Source organism: Xyrauchen texanus, chromosome 15 (genome assembly GCF_025860055.1).
Source record: "Xyrauchen texanus isolate HMW12.3.18 chromosome 15, RBS_HiC_50CHRs, whole genome shotgun sequence".
NCBI lineage: Eukaryota > Metazoa > Chordata > Actinopteri > Cypriniformes > Catostomidae > Xyrauchen > Xyrauchen texanus.
The window spans coordinates 16,643,700-16,665,182 of NC_068290.1; the positions used below are offsets into that span (position 1 = coordinate 16,643,700).

A 21,483-nucleotide genomic window follows, 5' to 3' on the forward strand; every position below is an offset into this window, starting at 1 on the left:
CTGGAGTCAGGTTTGTAGGCCCCTTGCTAGCTCACACTTTTTCAGTTCTGCCCACAAATGTTCTATCGGATTGAGGTCAGGGCTTTGAGTGGCAACGCTAATGCCTTGAGTTTGTTGTCCTTCAGTCATTTTGCCACAACTTTGGAGGTATGCTTGAAGTAATTGTCCATTTTTGTACTTTTGAATCATCAACTGACTGTAAATAACAGAAAGGATATTAAAAGAGACTTGAAGTGAAAATGGGATGCAGGGATCTCGTCTTTGGACACAAAATACACAGAACTAACCAAAAGGGAACTTTTACACGCATAATGTGTATTGACTTGCATGTACAGATATTTATTTTACAAGTTCGCAAATCTAAATCTTCAAGCTCGAGTTTTGCAACCCTTTTACCTGCTTACAGACGTCCAGGGACTTTACTGGTCTGTAGCCATGCTGTAAAATGGAGGATGTTGTAAAAACAGTCCATGGAAAAGTTTAAGCAAAACCAGTGTTGACTTTGCTTTCTTTAAATGCAAAGTAAATGTAACTATGGCATATCACGGCTCAACTAAAGCGATGGTGACAGTGTGATCACGACCACTGCAGCCAAATAATGTAAATTATTGTGTGCACACATGAGAGTAATTTTATTGAGTAAAAGGACAGCTGTACTTAGGTTCTTCACCACTACACGACTCAATCACTGGCGAGTGAAATCTGAACATTTAGTAGCCAGTGGCTTATAACAGACATATTTTAGTTGCATAGTGCGAAATTTGGTTTAGTATTCAAGTGATTTACTCGCAATTTAGAGGGCTGATCTATTCATCTTTTACACAAAATGAGAAATCTGTTTCTTTTTTTATTTGTTAACTTAACATTTAATGGACAATAAACATATTTGTTTCTGGCATATATTATATACATTGCAAAAATGCAGATCAAGTTGTGTAAACTACTATTACTGATTACTGTTGCCTTTTTCTCTCTGTCTCTCTTTCTCATCCAGGTGACAGTAAGGAGGAAGACAGCAGTGTGATCCACTATGATGACAAGGCGATTGATCGTCTGTTGGATCGTAACCAGGATGCAACAGATGACACAGAGCTGCAGAGTATGAATGAATACCTTAGCTCCTTTAAAATGGCCCAGTATGTGGTCAGAGATGAGGAAGAGGAGGTAAGCCATTTGGGATTTTGCCTGTCTGTGGGTGATATGATTGTTTTAGCCATATCTACGGTTGAATATCATATGTTGTGTGTCTATCAGGAGGAGGATGTGGATAGAGAGATTATTAAACAGGAAGAAAGTGTAGATCCTGATTATTGGGAGAAACTCTTGCGTCATCATTACGAGCAGCAGCAAGAAGATTTGGCTCGTCATCTGGGCAAAGGCAAACGACCACGTAAACCTGTCAACTACAATGACTGTTCACAGGAGGACAGAGGTAGTAGACGGGGTACAGACGCACTTTTTATGCTTTCTTTTTCTAATCTTTCCCTGTGTGTGCATGTGTAGTTGTATTTGTGTATTGTTATGGATGAAGTTGAGCATAAAATTGTGATTTCAAATAAGATAGGTTTACGTTATAAGGGTAAAAAATGACCTGCCACTATGTTTACTAGCAGAGAAAACCAGCTAAATATTTTTTTTTTTCAACTTGAAATTTGAACACTTTTCCTAGAGTGACCCCAACATTAGAAAAAGTGAACATTGCCTTTGTTCATATTTCCATGAAAGCTGTACACCACCAGGGTACAAAGATTGTTTTGGGGTCATTTTTGACCCAGCCATTATAAAATCATTCACACACCACAAAAATCACAATGAGACACACACAATGAGAAATTGCGATATATGTGTGCTACTGATTGAACTCAGACAAAACTAAAACTTTCTTTTGCATGTGCACACATGACTCAAGTTCACAGACAAAATAAAAACAATTTCAGACAAAATAAACTAAATTTCAGACAAAATAATAATTTCTTGAAAGCATTGTTTAATAATGGGGAATGCAGTCAGTGGCTATACATGTGCTGCAAATGACAGTTCCCCCAGTTCTTTTTGCTGAAGCCATGAGTGCACATTTCAGTGCCCAAAAGGTCGTAGATCTGTTTTTTTTTCAGATGTCCAGGAGGAATAAGTGAACAATGATTTAGAAGAGGAGTTATCTGAAGATGAAGATGGGGAAGAATACAACCCAGAGCATGATGCATCTTCAGATGATGAAGAAATCCCCCAAGCTGAAAGAGAGACATTTTTGTCAAAGAACAGCAAAATAACATTGTCCTTGTCACCATATGACAACCAGGGCAGGATGGCAGCACAAAATGTCATAAGGATGACCCCAGGGCCCACAAGACATGCAGTTGCCCATGCCCAGGACATCGCCTCAACATTCTACATGTTCATCATAAGATCGTGTCACCACCAGTGCAGAGCTTGCTCAATATTGGTAGCAGGTTGATGCGAGTGCACAGTAAGGCGAAGACAATGGCCTGGCGTCAAGAAGGACAGCAAAGAAGCCACTTCTCTCCAAGAAAATATCAAGGACAGACTGAAATTCTGCAGGAAGTACAAGGATTGGACAGCAGAAGACTGGTGCAAAGTTATTTTCTCTGATGAAGCCCCCTTCCGACTGTTTAGGACATCTGGAAAATCGAAAGTCTGGAGAAGAAAAGGTGAATGCTACCATGAGTCCTGTGTCGTGCCAAAAGTGAAGCATCCTGAGACCATCCATGTGTGGAGTTGCTTTTCATCCAAGGAAGTGGGCTCTCTCACAATTCTGCCCAAAAACACTGCCATGAATAAAGAATCGTATCAAAACTTCCTGCAAGAGCAACTTCTCCCAAAGATCCAGGAGCAATTTGGTGATGATCCGTTCATTTTCCAGCATGATGGAGCACCATGTCACAAGGCAAGAGTGATAATGAAGTGGCTTGGAGATCATTAGATTGAAATTTTGGATCCGTGGCCAGGCAACTCCCCAGATATTAATCCCACAGAGAACCTATGGTCAATCGTCAAAAGGCAATTGGACAAGCAGAAGCCCACAAACTGTGATCAACTCCAAGTACTAATAAGGCAAGAATGGATCGCCATCATTCAGGATTTGGCCCAGCTGATATCCAGCATGCCAGAGCGAATTGCAGAGGTTATGAAGAACAAGGGTCAACACTGTAAATATTGACTCTTTGCATTTATTGATTGTTTTTGCCAATAAAAGCCTTTAAAAATCATGAAATGCTTATCATTGTTTTCCAGTATACCATAGAAACATATGAAAAAATAATCTACAAATAATGAAGCAGCAAACTTTGCAAAACACAAAATGTATGTCACTACCAGTACTTTTGGCCATGGCTGTAAATGTAGTCTCTGGTATGCAGAGAGTGGAAGGGCGTTTTTTTTTTTTTTCGTGCCACGATGCCACTGAAAGTCTTTCACACTTTCTCAAGAATGCTATGATTTGATAACCGTGAGTCGTGTGAGAGACAATCTGCCGGCCATAAGAGAGGTCTGGGAGAAGAGGTCTCCTCGCAACAAGGGGGAGAGAGGCCTTCTCATCAAAGTTTGCCTTCACCCCCACCACCACTCTAGTTTCTTACCTTCCAAAGAGGAACAAGAATGTGGTAATCCTGGGCACATTGCACAAAATGGCTGAGATCAGTGACCGTGGGGACAGGAAGCCAGCCATCATCCTGGACTACAACCACAACAAATGAGGCGTGGACAACCTGGACAAGGGATTGGAACTTACAGCTGCAGGAGGATGACTGCCCGCTGACCCCTGTTCATCTTCCTTAACATCGTTTGATGTGTCCTCATACAATGCCTTCATGATATGGAACAAGATCAACCCTACCTGGATGCCTGATAAGCGGAACAAGAGGAGGGTGTTCCTGGAGCAGCTGGGAAAGGCACTTGTAACCCCACACATTCAAAGAAGTGAGCGCCTCCCCATGTTCAGCAGCCTCTGCAGTGCTTGTGAAAGCTGTTCAGGGGTCTGAATCTCCAGGGAGCTGCATCTGAGGCAGGCAAGACGAGGAGATGCCAATTCTGCCTCTGAAAGAAAGACTGTAAAACAAATACTATGTGCTGCACATGTGAGAAATACATCTGTAAAATCCATGCGCACACACTTGCATACTGTCCTGCATGTGCTAATTAGAGTTGATTGATGTTGTTCTTCTCATTTTTGTTTTGTATCCATTATCTTATTTTATTCTTATTTATTGTGTTGTTTATACACCTTGTGGGTGGGGGTAATGGTTCGAAAAAATTTTGTAGTTTAATTCCTCATTGTACAGTATATAAAAATATATCGCTATGTTGCCAAAAGAAGTTGAAGACTGTTATTGTTTCCCTTCAATAAAATGCATTCAAAACTACTTTCTGCTACTTTCTTAGGCTTTACTAGTACAAAAAATTATGTTTACACTTATGCAGTACCTTTAGCAATAATAATAATAAACCTCTACTTTAGTAATGAAAACAATTATGACAGGTATGTTGTAATAAAAACAACTGGTGTCCACTGATTTTATGTCAGTACAGTCTTTCTGTACTGTAAAGGGGTAAAACCCACATATTCACAAAGTTTGTGATGAATGACAGGTTGTTTCTTCATGCAAAATAGATTTGGGGTTTAAAATTCAATTAAGCTGCTTTATTTTAGGGGTTTGGTGAAGGTGGGTCATTTTTTACCCTTAGGACAAGGGGAGTATACAGAATGTTAAGACTACACAAGGGTTAAGTCTATTGGTCTCATTCATGAAACACAGATTTCTGTGTAAATTGTTTGGGGAAATAAATAAATAAATAAATGGTTAATAAGCAATACAATTAGAGCTGTTGGAATTAATGCATTAACACATGAGATTTGTTAAATATAATGTAATTAATATTTTTTTTTAAAGGCAATGACCCATTTATTACATTTTTCATTATATCATTCGATTTTAAAAACTGATCAGAACCTTCAGAGCTGATTTGATCTGATCGGAGTGCCACAACGCAACTCTTTCTCTCTCTCGATATCAGTAAGTGGTGGAGGAAAACCCTCTACGGGTTATTTGTAAATCAAACCTAGACAGGATGTTTAACAAAGTGCAAAGTCTTTTGCTCTCTTTGTATTGTTAAAATCAGTCATCATTGAAGCTTAAAAACCTAGCACAGGCCAGCAGCATCTCGACACATGATTACATCCGTTAAGTGTGGTAAAAGGTGTTGAATCACTGCAGGGTACATTTCCTGTGTTTTGATACAGTTTGAGAACTTTAGAATCTGTTAATGCATACATTTACAACATTATGGACATCATTCACATAAATTGCTGAACCCTATAATCACACAGGCTTATTATTAAGCTTACTTAATAGGCACTGAATGCATTAATGCGATTATTTGCATAAAAATGTGATTAATCATGATTAAATAATTGAATTGGTTGATGCACAAAACTAAATCTCACATGAGTGGTCATGATTTTATACATATATTAAAAAATTACTATTAATTTCTTTAGAAGTAAAAACATTTTAAATTAGGAAACATTTTCAAAAAATCTGTTTTTGTTTCAAGAATGAGGCCTGTTTTACATATTTCTTTGGAAACTAATATTTGGCGTTTTAATTTGCCTTAAATTTACAAATTAGGTGTCTGCATGAATCTTGTGTTTTGTCCCCTCAAATAAATATTTTCATGGCAAGAGTACTGAACTCCTCATCATTGTATTCCCCTGCCCATTTGTCTTCTTAGATTGGCAGGATGATCAGTCTGATAACCAATCAGATTACTCTGTAGCTTCAGAGGAGGGTGATGAGGACTTTGATGAACGTTCTGAAGGTAAGATAAGAGGATAAACAATAATGTATTTTTATTTGTATAAGCAATTATTATACAAATTTATATTTTTATTGACACAATCCTCTCTTTTATTCATAGCTAACTCTCGAAGGCCAAGTCGCAAAGGCTTGAGGAATGACAAAGACAAACCACTGCCCCCCCTACTGGCCAGAGTGGGAGGAAACATTGAGGTTTAATCAATAATACCGTTCAGCTTTTTTTTCATGTATTGTTAATTTTTTAATCAATAGCCTTGAAACACGTCTCACTCTGGTAGGTGTTGGGTTTCAATGCTCGTCAAAGGAAGGCCTTCCTGAATGCAGTGATGCGTTATGGGATGCCTCCGCAGGATGCCTTCACTACCCAGTGGCTCGTTAGGGACCTGCGGGGCAAATCAGAAAAAGAGTTCAAGTGAGTCTGATTGTCCTTGGAGAGAGTGTGTGAGAAACATGGAATTTGAATGAATTGCCTCATTTATTTAAGAAAACTCTTTCTCTTTATTTTCTCAGGGCATACGTGTCCCTTTTTATGCGTCACCTATGTGAGCCAGGCGCTGATGGGGCGGAAACATTTGCTGATGGTGTTCCACGGGAAGGGCTGTCACGACAACATGTCCTCACACGCATAGGTGTCATGTCTCTGATTCGCAAGAAGGTGTGTGAAGTTGAGATTGTTTGTGTCAGTGGTTAAAGATTTTAGGGAAGCTGATGTCGAGATGCTGTGCGATCTGGGTTTTTGATATGTAGGTTTGTTGTTTTAGTAACCACACTGGTTTTTGATGTGTGGTTGTCCTGGTCTGTGATTTGTTCTTTTGGTGGTACACTTTGCATGTGTGAGTGTACATTGGTGCAATGTAATAAAGTGTAAATAATGTGATTGGTTGTTATTAGGGATGCACCGAAATAGAAAATAGGCCGAAAATATTTACCTCCTCGCCCCGCCCCTCAGTGCTCTGATTTCAATCTAGATCTGGATCGATCTAGCCCTTATCACAGCGCTACCAAACAAAGGCCGATCATGTCAGCGGTGTGGAAATTCTTCAAAGTTTCTGATAAGGACATTACATTTGCGATCTGCAGTGTTTATTCAGCAGAACTTTCAAGATATATATATATACAGAGTACAGCAAGAGATTCTACAGGAAAGCACCCCGATCCACAGCAGTGCCACACCTAGCGCTGCTACAACACAACTTGAGGCGTATCTAGCTGAACTACGCTAGAAGCGACAATCCCCTTGACTATGGTCGCATAAACAAAGACCGCTTTCCTTTGCTTGCACGGATTGCGCACAGGTATTTATCTGCCCAAGCACCAGCACAGAGAGTGAGAGACTGTTCAGTGCAGCATCTCATGTTCTTGATGAGCTTTCTGACAGGAGAAACTGTCAGAAAATTTAGCAACTTTTGTTCTTGAAGAGAAACCTGTCAATTGTAGTTAAATAGAAAGCGGTCCAATATGATGTGTATAGCAATTACATTACACTTGTTCTTCACTTGAGGATACATCTGTCGTTTACAGTTGCCTTTGGATTTAGTTCAATTACTGCTGTTTTGCACTGTTGTTTTGCACAATCATTTTCACTTAAAGTGTACATACGTTTACATAAACAGAATAGAGCACTGATCTATATATATTATTATATATTATAGTTATATATAGATCAGTGGAATAGAGGCCCTCTGCCATTCTGTGTTCTGCCTTTTGTTTTAATTAAAATTACTGTTGCATATTTAAACTTTTTGAAAGATGTTAGCTAAGTTCATTACTTGACTGTTGTTTTTCATATAATAGTTTTCTAAAACTTTACATTATTTGGATAATTGTTAATAAAATCTGTAAAATTAGATTTGTACAGAACTGAAAGAAGAAGAATATTTAATAGTTTTAATATATTTTTTGTCCAATTTTGGTGTTACTTTCAATAAAAGTGTGATTTTATTTTATTGGTTTGTAGTTTTTCAATTCAGATTCATTAAATTCATGAAATTAATGAAAAAGTATAAAATTAATACAATTATACACAACATTTTTTTTTTTTTAAATAGGTAAAAATTTTGGTTTGGATTTTCGGTTTCGGCCCAGAATTTTCATTTCGGTGCATCCCTAGTTGTTATGTGACTGTTCTGAATTATGATTGGCGACTTGGAACTCCTACAGGTGCAGGAGTTTGAGCATGTGAATGGTCAATGGTCAATGCCCTGGATGAAAGAACTGGAGGAAAGCAAGAGAGCAGCAGCCATAGCAGCAGGAGAAGATCCAAAAACACCTTCTTCTGGAACACCAGCTGATACGCAGCCCAACACACCAGCAATGGGTACACACACACAAACACTCTCTCAGAGAGTTAATCTGAACAGTTCTTATTTAGAAAAGCTCCATTCATGCTGACGGCAACGGCAACATGTTGCCAGTGCTTGAAGTGGAAGAAAAAAAGTGTAGGTACTCTCCTTGAGAGGGGGCTGATTTATCTTACCTAACACAAAAATAAAACTGTTAATATTATGTATTTATTTACATTCAAATAGTATGTAATTACATTAAAAGAGGTATTTAATTAACGTTCGAGCAAATTTATTCTTAAGATCTGGCTGAAAAACAAATATGACATCACACCCTCAACTAACAAACAGGTTTTTATTAGCTTTACTTTGAAAATAAAAACATGCAATGTAGGGTTATTGTTTATGAAAACTTAGGAAGAGCATTTAGACCTGCTTAAGTATGTATCTTTGACAATACCAACCCACATAAGAGACATCTCTTTTTACAAAACCTAATGTAGCCTAAAATTGAAAGAGCATTATATCTGGTTTTCCTTTATAAAATTGTATTATCCTCCTATTCAATGAGGGGACAATTAGCCATGTCCTTCACACATGAATTTGCACACAATAGCCAGATACTTAATGTGTAGGGCTGCCCCTGACCAAAGATTTTCCTAGTCGACTAGTAGTCGTTAATTTAAGCCATTAGTCAACTAGTCATCACACATTTATGATATTAATTTAATTACTTAAATATATATATATTGGGGACATCAGAATATGGTTTGAGTTCCAGGGTTGAGAAAGAATGTTAGAAGTAATGGCACTTTTCCACTGCACGTTATGGTTCGACTCGACTCACCTCAACTCTACTCGTTTTACTTTTCTGAGCTTGCATTTCCACTGCAGTTTAATGCCACATCAACATGGGTGGGATTATAGGCTGGTCGTCATAGTTGCTCCGCCTCTACTGCCGTGACATCATCTTAAACATGACACAAACTGACCAAAACAATAACACAACTGCTAGCTGTTAGCTACTAGCTCATTGTGCTGCATAAAGCAGTTGTTGCATGGTGATTTTTTTACACAAGTGTAACAGTTAAATTGGCCTGGTTGTTTTAGAAGCAAGCTTTCCAGTAGCTGGTCAATTAAATAAATTGAAGCGTTCAAGCAGAATATGGAGTTAACCGTACCATCCTCCATCATGGCTGAGTCCAGGGCACTCTCCCTCCCATTGCTTGCCGGTTTAGATTTCCATTTGGTCGAACCACTTCCACTTTTCCTTGATGGTTCTGCAGTCACTTATGTTTTTTTTTACTTTTCCCTACACTGTTGGTAGGTCTGGTGGTAGCCGTGTGCGGCCAACAGCTGAGACACTCCCTGAGAGACTTTATCGTTTCGCACATCGCTAACGAGTGGACTGTCTGCACCTCGTTTATTGACAACGGCATGGTTTTGCGCACAGCCATTTATTTTTTCACAATTTGAAAGTCGCTTGAACAAATTATACAGCTATCGCTGTTAATAACTTTAAATCTAGCAGGTTGATGTTACATATCGGAAGTCCAGTGATGCTGGTAGTGACACTTCTCCCTGACCAATCCTGACCTGCAGTCACATTTAGTATCGGCTCTCCTCGCTTGGAACCTCAGTTACCAGGTACTATCCACAGTGGAAAACCCCAAAAAAGCGAGCCGAGTTGAGTTGTACCGTGCAGTGGAAAATTCTTCATTGCTAACACTGATCTACATTACTGAGAAATACTAAACCGTAATAATGAGCCTTTAAAATATAAATTTTACAAGCGAACGCATGATGCGAGCCGCAGCGACACCGGCAAAAGTGGTAATGACCCTATTTCCACAGATTTATTCACTGATCCCTCAGCCCCGAGGTTTCCGGTGTAATTTGATATTGCTATATATATATATATATATATATATATATATATATATATATATATATATATATATATTTTGCAGAATTTTAATTTAATTTGAATTTAAGTTAAAAAAAATATAAAAAATATGTTCAAAGTTTGAAATCAAGGTGTCTTGCCTAACCCTGCAATAATGAACCAGCAGTAATACTGGTGTTTGTCATTTCCTGCTGAGTTTTTTCTTTTTTTTTGCGACCAACGGACTAATCAAAACTTGGTCGACCAAGACTCTTCTCATCGACTAATGATTAGTCGACTATCAGGGGGCAGCTCTATTAATGTGCACATAATAAATAATCATAAGAAACGATGAACAAACTGATTTGATGATGTTCAAGATTGTGAACGCTGACACACATCTGTATGTAGATGTCACTGTCAGGATTTATGCATAGGCAATTTCAGAGACATTTCACAATCTTTTTACGAACACTACAGAAAAGAATTGAGAATAAAATGCAAATTTTCCTTTGTATTTTCTTTGAAGCTTCAGTTTTCATCATCTTTTTTATCTTTTGTGGAAAAACATTTTGTGCATATGAGCTGACATCACTCCTGTAACAGCTTTTTTTAAGTCTGTAGTTTAAACTGCACCCAACATCTAAACAATTTGCACAAACAAATTTGATTGAATAAGACTCAATAAAATGTGCTCACCTAAAAGTTGCTGGTTCGTGTTTTGGAGAAGAGTGTAACTGAACTATGCTCAGACAAGCTTAAACATGCGCCCTCCGGAACTGGACCACGGATTAGGGATGGGTGGATCAATCCTAATAAAGTATCGATACTTCTGATACTGATGTTGTATAAAAAAATATCAATCCTTACACAAAAATATTGTTTAAAAAATTATTTTAAAAATAAAACTAGGGATATTATTATTATTTGGTTACCATGAACCTGCATAATAATCATATGTGTCAAAGTGAAATGAAAAGGATTAGGCTATATCAGAAAATACTTGAGCAGGATGGAAACTATTTCTTCTTCCACTCATCTTAACATGCATGCTGAAAGACACAAGCAGACAAGCACTTGCACCATCACAAGGCACATTCAAACAAGAGGGATCAGTGCCTTGTAGAGGTAATGATAGAAAATCAGAGAATAAGTTCTGGACAGTAGTGTAGGCTATGGCATATGCCTTATTCCCACCTATCTTTCTTAGGATTTTGCATATGCCCACCTGAAAAGAGTGTATATATATATATATATATATATATATATAAGTGTACAGAGATTCTCTCTAAATGTGCATGGAGCTGCAGGAGTGCAACTGATGGCACGGGTAAGACAGATAGTCCGACTAAGGTGATCCACCAATCAGAGCGTTCATTTCAGACATGATTTGATATTTGCTAACCAATAATATTTCCCGTTTCAGTAAGGGGCGTGACATTTCCAGCTTCTGAAGCATCTGATACACAAGCATCCCTGGAGTAACCATAATTTGACCTGTAAATTAATTTCCCTGCTAAACGTGTGTATGTATTTATATAGGCCTAATATATATATATATATATATATATATATATATATATATATATATATATATATATATATATATAAATAAATTTAACTTATGCATTTAAATGGGTCTTTCATAAATTCACAGTATGCCCACCTCTTCAGACACTACTACACCACTGCCTCTGGAGTAAATTCACACTATAATAACAACATATCTAAATGTGACTTCTTATTTCTTATAATTGTTTGTAATTGTTGTTAAGTAATTAAAACAAATAGTTAATCATGGTTTTACTAAAATAATAATATAGTAACCATGTTTTTTTTCTAAGTCTAATACTTTTCTGTTAAGGCTCACAAATGTAAAAAAAATAAATAATAAAAAAAAAGAATTATGACATAAAATATATATTTTAAATGATCCATTTTATCCCAAAAAATCACAAAAAACCCCCAAAACATTTACAGAAGTATTGGTATCGATGACAGTGGACTTCAAATAATTGGTATCGGATCGAAAGGGAAATACTGTAAGTGGTATCGCTCATCCCTACCACGTATTGCTTGACGACCGCTGATGCTGTTGTTGCATGTGTTGAGCATTGTTAAACTCACCGCTGAGTTTACTCAGAGAGGGCTCGGATGTTTACTGCCACAATTTTATCCAAATCATTTAGAAGGTCTGATAAAGTGATTGGCTGGCCTCATCACATCACTGACTTACATTAATTAAAGACATTACATCGTACCGGGAGACTCTTTAGAAGTGGTGGTATGCAAGATAAACTGCCGAGATGCTGTATAGTAAATTATAGAAGTTCAGGTACTGCTTACCGTTGCGTACCGCCCACTTCAAACACTGCTTGTAGCGACTTAATGATAAGTTGGTGAGACAAGTTATGCTTAATACAAATAAGCAGCCGTGCTATACGACTTACTTGAACTGTCAATACATCTAATTTGTGATCCAATTTTGAAAACTATGACCAGTTGCACAGCCCAGTAATAACTTTTGGGCATCCAGTGGCAGAAACGCTTGCTAACAACCTTCAATTAATAGTCTGTGTGAATGGAATACTTGTATTTTTGTTCTCTTTGCTGTTTGTTTACAGATCATTTGTTCCATTATCTCTGTACCATCCTCAATGCTAATCATCAAGGATTAATCACTCTCTCTTTTATCCAAACAGAGGACCTGTCCAAGAATGAAGACATGGGGAAAGAGCTGGAGGAGAAGACGGAGGGAGATGGAGAGAACGAGACAAAAGGCTCCAGACAGGACAATGAGGTTCTTGTTAATTACTAAGGCTGTAATGGTGTCAATTATTTACCACCGCAGTGGTTAAGGGCCAATCACTGCCAGTGAATGGTGTTGCTTGGTGGTTGGAGGGCTGGGCAGGGGGTGCGCACAAAGTACGCATTTATTTAAACTTTAAAAAGTGCGTCATTAAACACAAAAAATAAATTAAACCCTTTGTAAAATATAACAAAATATGCAAGATGACATAAATACAAAATTGTTGCATTGGCTAAACATTTCTGTCTTTTATTGCAACATACATCCTAGGCTATATGTCTGAAATATGTACACATCAATAGCTAAAAATATTCCAGATTGTCAGATTCTAATATTGCTAAACTAAGTATCACTAATCAGCAGGACAATAAATAACTAGTTCAGTCCTACCTTTGAAAGCCTTTCCATTGTCAGATGCTTTTATTTTTTTAGACAGAAAAAAAGCTACATTTTCCGTTTTTTGAGAGGATCTCACTTGTGTTATGATGTTTTCTAGCCACACTGAATGCACATACAGAACGGGATGTTAATCTTGTCAACAAAAGTACTGACTAAAATGTTTGTGGTTTTGTTTGATTCCATTAACATAAATGGGATAATTTGAATAATTAAACCATTTTAATTAAAACTTTGACTAATATATGATGAGAAATAAACAGCACAGCAAATTTTACTAATTCACTGACCATGTTTAAGAAGAATAAAAACCTTGTTGAATAAAACCTAATTTATTTAAGTGATCCAGTCATAGTTTTGTGGGAGGTTTTCCCGTCTAAGCTGCATGCTGTGAATTGAAAGCACGGATCCCCGGTAAACTGAAACACTTTTTTAATCACCTATTTTCAATGCATCATATATATGAGATTAATCAACTATACCAACAACATAAACATAATATTACAACTTAAATCTGCAATGAAGCGAATGCACAATGGAGCTTAACTTTTAGATAGAGTGCATAAACAAGCATGAGCCCTTTCTTTCAGATTGTTTATTGGCATGATATCATGAATAAACTCTCCTGTGCTTAAGTTTGTGAAGGAATTTCAATTTACCGTAATTTCCAGACTATAAGCCGCAACTTTTTCCCCACGCTTTGAACCTCGCGGCTTATACAATGATGCGGCTAATATATGGATTTTTCCCGCTTTCAAATTTTATAAAAAAAAAAAACATTCGGTGACGTGCTCAGTTTTTTTGGCAGCGTGAAGCTTTCATTAGACCAATGAAATTGCCGAACGGGTTAAGGTCAAAACAACTTTTTTTGTTTACTGTTTAGATTAAATCGAGCACGCTCAAACTTCCCATCATTCTGATTACTGTAGTCATTTTGTCACCCTCAAGACACGGAGAAATGCATATGATGCTGCTTTCAAGTTGAAGGTGATTGATCTGGCTGTTGGAAAAGCAAATAGAGACATAATTTAGCTCAGGTTTAAGCGCCCTTACCGCTTTTCTCTCCCGGACGGGCGCTTGACCACGCCCCCGCTGCCACACCGTGTTTCGTTAAAGCCTATTTATTTTTTTACAAGCCGTGTTTCGTTAAAGCCTGAGTAAAGTTTCAATGTACCGGTAGGCACCTGCGGCTTATAGACAGGTGCGGCTTATTTATGTTTAAAATAATATTTTATTTAAAAATCAGTGGGTGCGGCTTATATTCAGGTGCGCTCAATAGTCCGGAAATTACGGTAATACAAAACACTATGCTGAGTCGATAGGTGTGCACTTGGCTTGAATATGTTGTTGCCATAAAAATACACTGTGCAGCACAAAATCAAGAATTCTCTATATAAAACGGAAAATTAACACTTTCCTGGGATGAAGAATCCACAAAACAGTTACTTAGGATCGAAGACTTTTCTATACTCATTAAATGACATTATTTCAGGAATTTTATTTAAATTTTTTGCACGGTCTTATCTAATTTGATAAATCTACATTACATGCATAACTGCTGGTGGCACTCTGCTACTGCGGTGGGGCACTTGTCACGGTGATGGTAGCAGCTCTATTATTTACAAACTCTCTCTTTCACTTCACCTTCCTGTTTTTGTCACTGTATTTTTAAACACTTTCCTTTGAAAGCACCTGCCTGTTTCAACTTCTCTGTCTACATCTCTCTCTCTCTCTCTCTCTCTCTCTCTCTCTCTCTCTCTCTCTCTCTCTCTCTCTCTCTCTCTCACAGATCATTGAGATTCCTGATGAAGGTGAGAAACCCTCCAGTCCAAAAGAGGAGAAAAAGGAAAAGGAGAGAGAGGATAATTCACTGTCAGTGGAGAAAGATGGAGGGAGTAGAGAGTTAGACAAGGAGAAAGAGGAGGATGGAGAGAAAGAGGAACTGTTGCCTGAATCAAAGGAGAGCACCACCTCTTCAGATGTCAAGGCTAAAGGTTCTGAGATATCAAGCAGTGCAGACACATCCAAAACCAAAGGTGAGTGAATGTAACGCATAAATGGCCAAAATACTCTCTAAATTAATTCTTGTTCATTCCCAATAATATTCAGCTATACTGATGACACAACTTCTCAGTAGCCTTTTTCATTCATGAAAGTTTTAAAATAAATGTACTCTAAAGTTACTAGATTTACTTTTTTGGGAAAGGTACAACTTTTGTTAACCCAAGCAATGGCTTTCCATTTTTGATGCATAGTTCTACTATTCACACACTACCAACAAAAAGCAGTTAAAGGCTCTGATATTTTATTAATTTTCTGAGTGAAACAGGATAATTGAGAAAACATTTATGGCAGGACTTGATTTTATCCATCAGGAATTGATTGGATTGTAAAAATTGTGTGTTACATACTAGAATGAAGCCAGGAGATTGGAGGGGAGGGGTTGTAAAATAATAATGTGGTGACGAAAAGGAAAGTCTTTTTAGAGGTGGAGCAAGCTATTGCATTTTGATGAAATATTACTAAGTCAAACATTTATTTTTCTTTGGTATAGCATGCAACAATGAATCGTGCACAATAGGAACAGGAAGAAGTATTAAGGAAGTAAATGGAGTCTATATGATTTCATGTTGATTTCACAAGCTGTGCTGGTAATCTAGGCTGCTACTAGTTTGAAAAAATGACAGGAATGATTTATTTGGTGCCTACAATGCTTGTTGCATTTCCAAGGCAAATCTTTACAATAATACAGTTGCATTCAAGGAAACATCATGAGATAATTGTGTCCGCTCCTTCAGAACATTGATGAATAGATAAAGTAAACCTCTTACGCCGGTGTGTCTTAAACAATCTTGCTTGAAATGTTACAGTTTTGTTCACACATAACTTTTCCCACAGTGTTACAGTACATCTATGGCAGGAACAGATTTGCTTGTATTTACACAAAGGGTCCTATTCACACATGACTTAAAAAAATTATTTACAGCAATGGCTGTATGTATGAAAGCACCTCATAATCTCCCTCTCTCTTATTACATTTCAGAAGAATCTTCTGAAGAAAAGACAGAGAAAATGGACACTAGCCCAGTTGGAGAAGATAAGAAAGGTACACACTGACTCAAATAACACATTTATATCACACAGGAACATATACCTAACTGTAATTGTCAATAATCTTTTTTTTATTTTTTATTCTTTTTTACTCCAGACTTGAAAGAGGAAAAGGATGGCTCAAAGACTGAGGACTCTGCCAAGCTTCAAAATGGGGAGAATGGGAAAGACACAAGTGGAGGAGGGGATGGAGTGAGTGAGGAGAAGAAGAAGGCAGTAAAGCAGAGGTTCATGTTTAACATTGCGGACGGAGGTTTCACAGGTACACTGGGAATTTACTATCTGTGTGTGCGTATGTGTAGGTGTTGTTGAATTTTGAATGAATAAATTCTCTGTTTCTCTCTCCAGAGCTTCACTCTCTCTGGCAGAATGAAGAGAGAGCTGCCACTGTCACCAAGAAGACTTATGAGATTTGGCATCGTCGCCATGACTACTGGCTCCTGGCCGGTATCATACAGTATCCTAAACCAGTTACTGTGTATTATGTCATTCATTATAGGATGGTTGGAAGCTTGTAAATGTAGCAGTAAATGTGTCTCTTTTATACAGACATTACTTGTGGTGATGTGGTATCCATACCAGCTTGAATGCATGCTGTCATTAAAGCAAACAAAACGGGGGAAATACCAAGTGCAAAGAAATGTTTCAGTTCCATTTTTAACTCAAATTTGCATATTGATAATCCAATGTGTAAATAAGAAATTATTTTAAAATGCAAAACAGAAGCATTTTTGTTAGTGGTCTCAGACTTTTGGACCCTGCTATACATCTATTAGCTATTCTGGATTCATCGTGAGGTCATGGTTAATGGTAGTTCTGGAGGAAGATCAGAAACCGTTTGTGTTGTGTCCTTCACCTCTGTGCCATCAGTCACGGCTACGCTCGCTGGCAGGATGTGCAAAATGACCCAAGATTTGCCATTCTTAATGAGCCGTTTAAAGGAGAGATGAGTCGAGGAAATTTCCTGGAGATCAAAAACAAGTTTCTTGCTCGAAGGTTTAAGGTTAGTGACACAGAAAAATATGAAACCATACTGCCCTGCAAAATTGAAAAGCAGTACCAATTTTGTCAACATTGAGTTACGACCAAAATTGGGAGACTTAGACCATGGACTATCCTGTGAAATGCGGGTTTGGATCAACTCAACAATGCTCAGATTCAGAAAAAAAAGAGTGAGATGTTTTTATAATCCACATTTTGCTGAGCAATCAGTAACTTTGAGGCCATTTTTCTCGGTTTCAGGCGTACAGTAGTTACTGTATTTTAGCTTTTCAGGGCAGTTTACACAAGCTACAGAGTTAGCTCTTCTTTTAACTCCAGATGGCTAATTTATATCTCTCTGTAGCTGTTGGAACAGGCTCTGGTGATCGAGGAACAGCTTAGACGCGCTGCGTATCTGAATATGACAGAGGACCCGTCTCACCCCTCCATGGCACTCAACACACGCTTCAGTGAAGTGGAGTGTCTGGCCGAGTCACACCAGCACCTCAGCAAAGAGTCCATGTCAGGAAACAAGCCTGCTAATGCAGTACTGCACAAAGGTATGATAAACTCACATGCCAATAAAGTACAGCATAATCTCTGGAAATTTCCATGAATAGGTAACAAAACAGGACTTTATTTTAAGTAATTAAGTAATTGTTTTCTGTTTCACCAAAGTATCACTAAAGGAGTTTTTTTTAAAGGAATATTCCAGGTTCGATACAAATTAAGCTCAATTTACAGCTTTTATGGCATAATGTTGATTAACACAAATTAATTTAGACTTAGTCACTCCTTTTCTTTAAGAAAAAAAAAAAAGCATATATCTGGGTAACAGTGAAACACAATGGAAGTGAAGAGGGAACAAATCAGTAAGCGTTAAAATACTCAGTGTTTTAAGTATAGCCACAAGACTGAAACAAATTGTATGTTAACATGTTTTTAGTGTGATGAAATCGCTTGCTAATCTTTTCTGTGTAAAGTTAATGCCAACTTCTTTGTTGCCATGATGAATTATTCAACAAATCCTAAAATGACTGTAAAAACTATGATTTCAACAACTTTACAGCTCAAATAATACATTAGTTTTAACAGAAGAATTAAAGTGTTTTTTGTGATATTAATAGCTTCAAATTTCTGCTTTTAAAGCCTCCAAATATTGGCCCCATTCACTTCCATTGTAAGTGCCTTACTATAACCTCAAAGTCTAAATAATTTTCATGGTAATGAACTCCATGCCACAAATGCTGTTGATCAAGCTAAACTTGTATTAAACCCGGAATATTCCTTTAACCTTCAAAAAATATTTTTCGTCAATCTTAGTAGGTTAAACTAAATATTAAATTAGCTTTTTATTTACATTTCATTTTAATTGAGGTTTGCAACGTTTGTAACCCTGTTACCAAATTTGGGATATGTCTAAATACAATTTAAAACCATGATTTGTGAGATTTGAGAAAAGAAAAAAAAAAGCCAGAATGGGACACAAAATTGCTCTGTATACCATGTCCACACAGCTCTGGAGACTTCCTTAGTCTAATAGTGTATGAAAAAGATAAGTTACTATATTATTCCACAATACATTTTACAACTATAGCACACTCTTAACACCTCAGAAGAGTGTTTCTAAAACGGCATTGCTCAAAGCCACTCAACTTCATGTTATTTAATACCTCTCCATATTTGACTACTAAAGCCTGTAGCTTTAGTACTGATGTGCAGAACCAAAAATGAAAAGAGAGTAATGAGATTATGTATTTCAAATGTTGTAGACAATTTCTCTGGAATTGCATGTGCAACGAAATGCTGACATGTTCAAAAATCTGTCCTTTCACCAATCGTTCCAAAACAGTTCTGAAACAATTGGAGGAGCTACTTAGCGACATGAAGGCTGATGTCACCCGCCTCCCAGCAACCATCGCTCGGATACCGCCTGTCGCTGTACGGCTGCAGATGTCAGAGAGAAGTATCCTTAGCCGGCTGGCCAGTCGGGGACCGGAGGTCACACAGACGCAGGCGCCACGTTGATGACCCCTGGATACATTTTTCACCGCTACCTCCTACAAGCGATGAGGAATCACTTGACTTTCTCTCACACATACAGACACAAACCTGTGTCCATTGCCTTGTATATATCTGAGATAATAAAGTCAGGCTGCCCGCACTAGTTTGGACAGAGAGATGGTGGAGAGGTGTCCTTAGCTAACACACAGTGGTTCCCTCACATTTTCCGTTAAACTCCAGTCAATTTAGAACCATTCCACCCCAAATCTTGTGAAGACACACCTGCTGACTAGAGAGATATATAAGCATGTTAAAATACACAGCAACCAGATCACTCTTCAGTTCAATAGAATTCAACTTCAGGTATTTCATGACACTTCATCTACACTGTAGGTCCATACAGGGCAAGGTTGTAGACCTGGTGTGAAAGCTTTGAGAGATCTTAGCAGTTGAGACTCTTTCTTCCTCAGGTGTGTACTTGTGTTGTAATTCACACTAGTTGAATCACTGTTTTGTGCATTTCCATAATTATGCTCCAAAAATGCCAGTTTGAGCTCCAAATCATGACGTGGTTTTCATCTTACCCGTACTGTAAGTACCGTTAGCTGTTTTGAAGTAATCAAGACAGCAGTTGGAAGGTGATTGAAAGGTTTATGCAGATGTCAGAACAAACAGACTATTATGATAAGGCCATCAAATGACCTATCGTTACTTAAGAGTTTAAAAAAAATCAAGATTTTTTAGATTATGAGAATTGCTGCTTTAAGAATAGTCATTCTGTTCCATTTTCACCATTGTTTATGAATTAAGTATGTGCTTGTTAAAAAAACTAAATCCACCCTTATGCCCTATCCTCTATTCTGATTGGCTCCTAAATAATGTAATTAAAGGTTCCAATAAGCCAGTTTATTCCTCCTATACAATAAAAATCACCCTAGCACAGGTGACAACATACAGCTATTAATTTAACTTCTTAAACTTTCAAGAGTTTTGAATATCTCACTTTGTAATTATTGTTGTTACCCTTGTATTGTTATTATGTCCTCTGTTTCTGTTTTTTCAGACCTGCAATAAAAAGGTAACAAAGAATGGGATGCCATTTTCTTTCTTTATAAGGACGATGCACACTCTGGTTTACATTTAGGGTTGGTTTTTTCACTGATTTTAAGCTAGGTGTCTGATTAGTCAAAGCGGCAACAGGTCTGGGCAAGAACTGTCTACTTGTTTTTACATGCCTTTTAAAGCTGAAGTATATAACTTTATCAGTGTTAAAATATTTTCTTCTATCCCAGCTTAATATGCAGAGACAACCATAAGTAAGCCATGCATAGGTTAAACACTGTCTCTGTGGCACTATTAAATTGCTTTTTTTTTTTTTTTTACAACCTGCGTTACTCAACCAATAGCATAAGTTGGAGGCGGGACAATCTAATAGTGTGAACAACAGCAGTTATTTGAAATAGATTATACCACAAAAATAGACTGCCGTGGAAAAACAAACAACATTAGTACTGACGCATCAGTCTCTGCGAATACATGATCAGAATTTCTGCCCAACTTGTTTTTCAGCTTCTCAGAGTAGCTTCTTTTAGCCACTCTGATTTCCCTTTTCAGTGTGTTCCTGGCCTGATTATACAAGACTCTATCCCCACCCCTGTAAGCATCCTCTTTGGCATGACGAAGCTGTCTGAGTTTTCCTGTGAACCATGGTTTATCATTGTTGAATGATAGAAATGTCCTAGTAGGGATGCACATACCCTCACAGAAACTGATGTTTGATGTAACAGTATCTGTGAGCTCGTCCAGGTCTGTAGCTGCAGCTTCAAAAACAATCAGTGCAGTCAAAGCAGGCTTGTAGTTCCAGCTCTGCTTCATTAGTCCATCTCCTTACAGTCCTTACAACTGGCTTTGTTGATTTTAATTTCTGCCTGTAGGTCGGGAGAAGATGTACCAGACAGTGATCAGAGAGTCCCAAAGCTGCACGTGGGACAGAGCGATATGCATCCTTTAATGTTGTATAGCAGTGATCCAAGTCCTGCTTTCAAATGCTCCCGTGTGTATCTGTGCAAGCGCTCGGTGAAGAGCGTCATTGATGTATATTTACAACATGTTTTTGAAGTGCTGATCATTGTAGCCAATCACAGACATATCCAATGAGCGCGTGAACACAGTGGCCAATCA

The 21,483-nt window shown here is 37.7% G+C and overlaps 1 protein-coding gene across 2 annotated transcripts in view; it reads left to right on the forward strand.

Annotated features, from left to right (window-relative positions):
- The window catches only part of LOC127655920 (chromodomain-helicase-DNA-binding protein 4-like), a 43,986-nt gene extending 23,578 nt beyond the window's left edge, over positions 1-20,408 (forward strand). Inside the window, exons 26-40 of one of the 2 annotated variants that reach the window (XM_052143989.1) lie at positions 995-1,164; positions 1,255-1,444; positions 5,749-5,835; positions 5,935-6,026; positions 6,113-6,246; positions 6,345-6,489; positions 7,995-8,151; positions 12,704-12,801; positions 14,996-15,242; positions 16,250-16,312; positions 16,415-16,579; positions 16,666-16,774; positions 17,188-17,320; positions 17,663-17,858; positions 19,151-20,408. In XM_052143989.1, coding sequence (XP_051999949.1) covers positions 995-1,164; positions 1,255-1,444; positions 5,749-5,835; positions 5,935-6,026; positions 6,113-6,246; positions 6,345-6,489; positions 7,995-8,151; positions 12,704-12,801; positions 14,996-15,242; positions 16,250-16,312; positions 16,415-16,579; positions 16,666-16,774; positions 17,188-17,320; positions 17,663-17,858; positions 19,151-19,326 — 2,162 coding nt within the window. In that variant the 3' untranslated portion in view covers positions 19,327-20,408. The remainder of the gene's footprint in view (positions 1-994; positions 1,165-1,254; positions 1,445-5,748; positions 5,836-5,934; positions 6,027-6,112; positions 6,247-6,344; positions 6,490-7,994; positions 8,152-12,703; positions 12,802-14,995; positions 15,243-16,249; positions 16,313-16,414; positions 16,580-16,665; positions 16,775-17,187; positions 17,321-17,662; positions 17,859-19,150) is intronic. The other variant, XM_052143990.1, reaches the window with a different exon arrangement.
- The last annotated feature ends 1,075 nt before the right edge of the window (positions 20,409-21,483 follow it).